The sequence below is a fragment of the Oncorhynchus mykiss genome, chromosome 7 (genome assembly GCF_013265735.2).
Source record: "Oncorhynchus mykiss isolate Arlee chromosome 7, USDA_OmykA_1.1, whole genome shotgun sequence".
In the NCBI taxonomy this organism is placed as follows: domain Eukaryota; kingdom Metazoa; phylum Chordata; class Actinopteri; order Salmoniformes; family Salmonidae; genus Oncorhynchus; species Oncorhynchus mykiss.
Genome location: NC_048571.1, coordinates 73,617,296 through 73,620,796, shown reverse-complemented (window position 1 = coordinate 73,620,796; position 3,501 = coordinate 73,617,296). Strand labels below are relative to the sequence as shown.

Genomic DNA, 3,501 nt, shown 5'->3' with positions numbered 1-3,501 from the left:
TTAGCTTTCTACCAAGACAAATAGATCCTCCATCCTTGAATGAGGTTATAGTTTGTAATTTAACACAGTCATTTTTTTTCACATCACTGTGATGGGGGTGCAAGTGCGTGTTTCCACAACCGATGTATGTGTGTGGGTACAAGTGCGTGTGTGCACGTTGGCTCAGGGGACTCCCTCCCTTCTCAAAACACTCACGAACTCAAAATATCTCCGACCAACAATTTCAGTGCGGCTGCCTTACTTTGGCCAGGGAGGTCAGACGACACGAGAGGTAATAACATCCCGTCGCCAATGAGCGACGCGCTTCAATTTTGGCGATTTCGCGCACCGAACGCCCAGTTCTGCTCAGCGTGGACGCAACACATTTGTTGCAAATTCACTAAGCAATCTCAAATCTTTCGTTTGTATATTATTTCAAATAGAATGGCAGTTGAGGAGACGACAGAGCCCCGTGAGTTGATTACTACTGTGTCCCCTGACGCGCATGAAGCCATGGACTGGCTTTCCACTTGAGAGGAGGACACATGGAGAACCCCGCGAAATACCTCTCAGTGCACGAGAGCCACTCCGTCCCGTTACCTCTTGGGGAGATTATGTGGAACTCGACCGAATCGGAGGCAACATCCAACGGTGGAAAGGAATTGGTCATCCGGACAGTGACGGGCTGTTTGCTCTCCCTGCTCATCCTGTGGACACTACTGGGAAACATTATGGTGTGCTCCGCCGTACTCCGAATTCGGCACTTACGAAGTAAAGTGACCAACATTTTCATCGTTTCTTTGGCTGTGTCGGATTTATTCGTTGCAGTTCTGGTGATGCCATGGAAAGCTGTGGCCGAGGTGGCGGGGTATTGGCCCTTTGGTACTTTTTGTAATTACTGGGTGGCTTTTGATATCATGTGCTCAACTGCGTCCATCCTCAACCTCTGCATTATCAGCGTGGATAGATATTGGGCCATATCAAGTCCGTTCCGGTACGAGAGAAAAATGACCCAACGAGTTGCCTTCGTTATGATAAGCGTCACGTGGACGTTGTCTGTACTTATTTCATTCATACCAGTCCAACTGAACTGGCACAAAGCCAGCGAAGACGAAACAGTTGGAGTCCATAACGCCTCCTTGGGTGAAGTAGAAGAAAACTGTGACTCTAGCCTCAACAGAGAATACGCCATATCTTCATCTTTAATAAGTTTCTACATACCCGTAGCAATTATGATTGTGACATACACGAGAATATATCGGATTGCTCAGATCCAAATCAGGAGGATAGCTTCCCTAGAGCGCGCGGCGGAGCACGCGACAAGTTGCAGGGCCAACAACAGACTCGAGTGCCAACACCACAATACCTTGAAAACATCTATTAAAAGGGAAACCAAAGTTTTAAAAACGTTATCGATCATTATGGGCGTCTTTGTGTGTTGTTGGTTACCTTTCTTTATTTTGAACTGCATAGTTCCATTTTGTGATAAACCACCGACTGACAAAGACGCAGGTCTCCCTTGCGTGAGCGAGACAACTTTTGACGTTTTTGTTTGGTTCGGCTGGACTAATTCATCCATGAATCCTATTATTTACGCTTTTAACGCAGAGTTCAGAAAAGCATTTGCCAGTCTGCTGGGTTGTCGTAATTTCTGCTCCAGAACACCCGTTGAAACTGTAAACATTAGCAACGAGCTGGTCTCTTACAACCAGGACACCCTTGTCCACAAAGAAATCGTGAATGCCTACGTCAATATGATCCCCAACGTAGTGGAATGCATTGAGCACGAGGACACGTTTGACAGGATATCACAGTTATCTCACAACAATGAAAATGCCACCGACTCTGTTTGTGACTTGGAAGACTGTGAGGCAGATATTAGCCTCGACAGGATGACACCATTCACCCCTAATGGTTTACATTGAATACACCTCGACAGGATGACACCATTCACCTCCAATGGTTTACATTGAATACACCTCAACAGGATGACACCATTCACCTCCAATGGTTTACATTGAATACACTTGTAACACCTCGTGCGTAAAATGATGTATTGCTTCAATCAGATATTTGAGATGTTGTGTTGTTGTCCCATGCTGAAAAGTGACGTAAATTGGTGTCTTATTACATAAGAAAAGTCTATGTTTATTAATTTATACTAAGGTTATGGCTTCTAAGTTCTATGTATTCGGAGCAGCAGATGTAATGCAACCAGTTGCTCTTATTGACCAAGTGGGTTCTATTTGCGGTGAGGTACCCATTATTGAGTTCAGATATTATACTGCTTATCATTTTCACGCTCAATGACAGCGTGCCGGACTTTTACAGACTATGGAAAAGGAGCAAAGCCTTACAAGGCAGTGTAACCACGCACGTTCATCACATGCAGTTGTTTAAAACGCCTTATTTATTCTGGGAAAGAGTGCAATATAGTTTTGAAACAAGGGAAATGTTACAGGATTGTAATATGTTTAATTTAAACGAGGCCAAAATATTTAAAGTGCTCCTCTCTCTCTCTCTCTCTCTCTCTCTCTCTCTCTCTCTCTATCTATCTATCTATCTATCCTGCTCTCTATGTGTCTGTCTCTCTGTCGTACACAGACATAACTGCACAGCAAATTTGCCCACGCACACATTAGACAAAGCATTCTCAATCGAATTATGCACATAGAGCAGGCTTGCTTGACTTTATCCATAATAAATCCACACCGATTCAAATCGACTTAGGAACTGTTGGAAACCTTAACTTGACTGATTTTGGTGAACACCTGCTAAGTACGATAAGCTTAATTATTACTTAGTGGATGTTCTATTCTCTGTGTGATATTCTACCTCTCTATTTGGTGATACAAATGGCCAAGATGCACAAATCCAACCGTCTCCATGCGCCAAAGTATGGCATCCATATTAGGAAGTCCACCAGACAACATACATTAAGTTAATTGACTTGATGCATCTCCCTCATAGCCAGTTAATGATAAACTTTTAAGATCACATATGTCTACAAATTAATCAACAATTCAGATGATGTGCAATGAGGTAATACAGAAACTTGGTGTGAAACTCCACAGTGGGACCATGGTCGGCTGGATGTAGCCTACATTTCACCTCAGCTAATGTCCATCTTTTGATAATGTACAAATGGCAATGATATTGAATGTATACTGTCATTCAAACAGTGAAGTGTGTCATCATTTTGTAATAAAATGCTATCTAGCAGAGATTCCAGTTTATTTGAATGGTTCTTGTAGAATGAAAAGGGACACATCTACAGTGTCCATATTAGGACAGCCTCAGAGTCACGAGCAGTTAGTCAAGGAACTGCTTCCTGTTTTTGTCCCTAGCGAGAAAACAATGCTGTACTTGATATTTGCAATATCTAATTTCATACATTCTTAGTTAATAAGGAGAATACCATTAAATCATTTCATATGATACTGCTAATAGACATACACAGATGTAGATGGATAATTATCTTAAGTTTAGTGCTTAAATACTCTTTTGGTATTTAGGAATAAA

General features: G+C 42.3%; 1 protein-coding gene across 1 annotated transcript; it reads left to right on the top strand.

Annotated features, from left to right (window-relative positions):
- Positions 1-274: 274 nt before the first annotated feature.
- Positions 275-3,205, top strand: LOC110528467 (D(1B) dopamine receptor-like). The gene has a single exon (XM_021610558.2). It carries the CDS (start codon positions 525-527, stop codon positions 1,902-1,904), a length of 1,380 nt encoding a protein of 459 aa, XP_021466233.1. The 5' UTR covers positions 275-524; the 3' UTR covers positions 1,905-3,205.
- Positions 3,206-3,501: the final 296 nt, after the last annotated feature.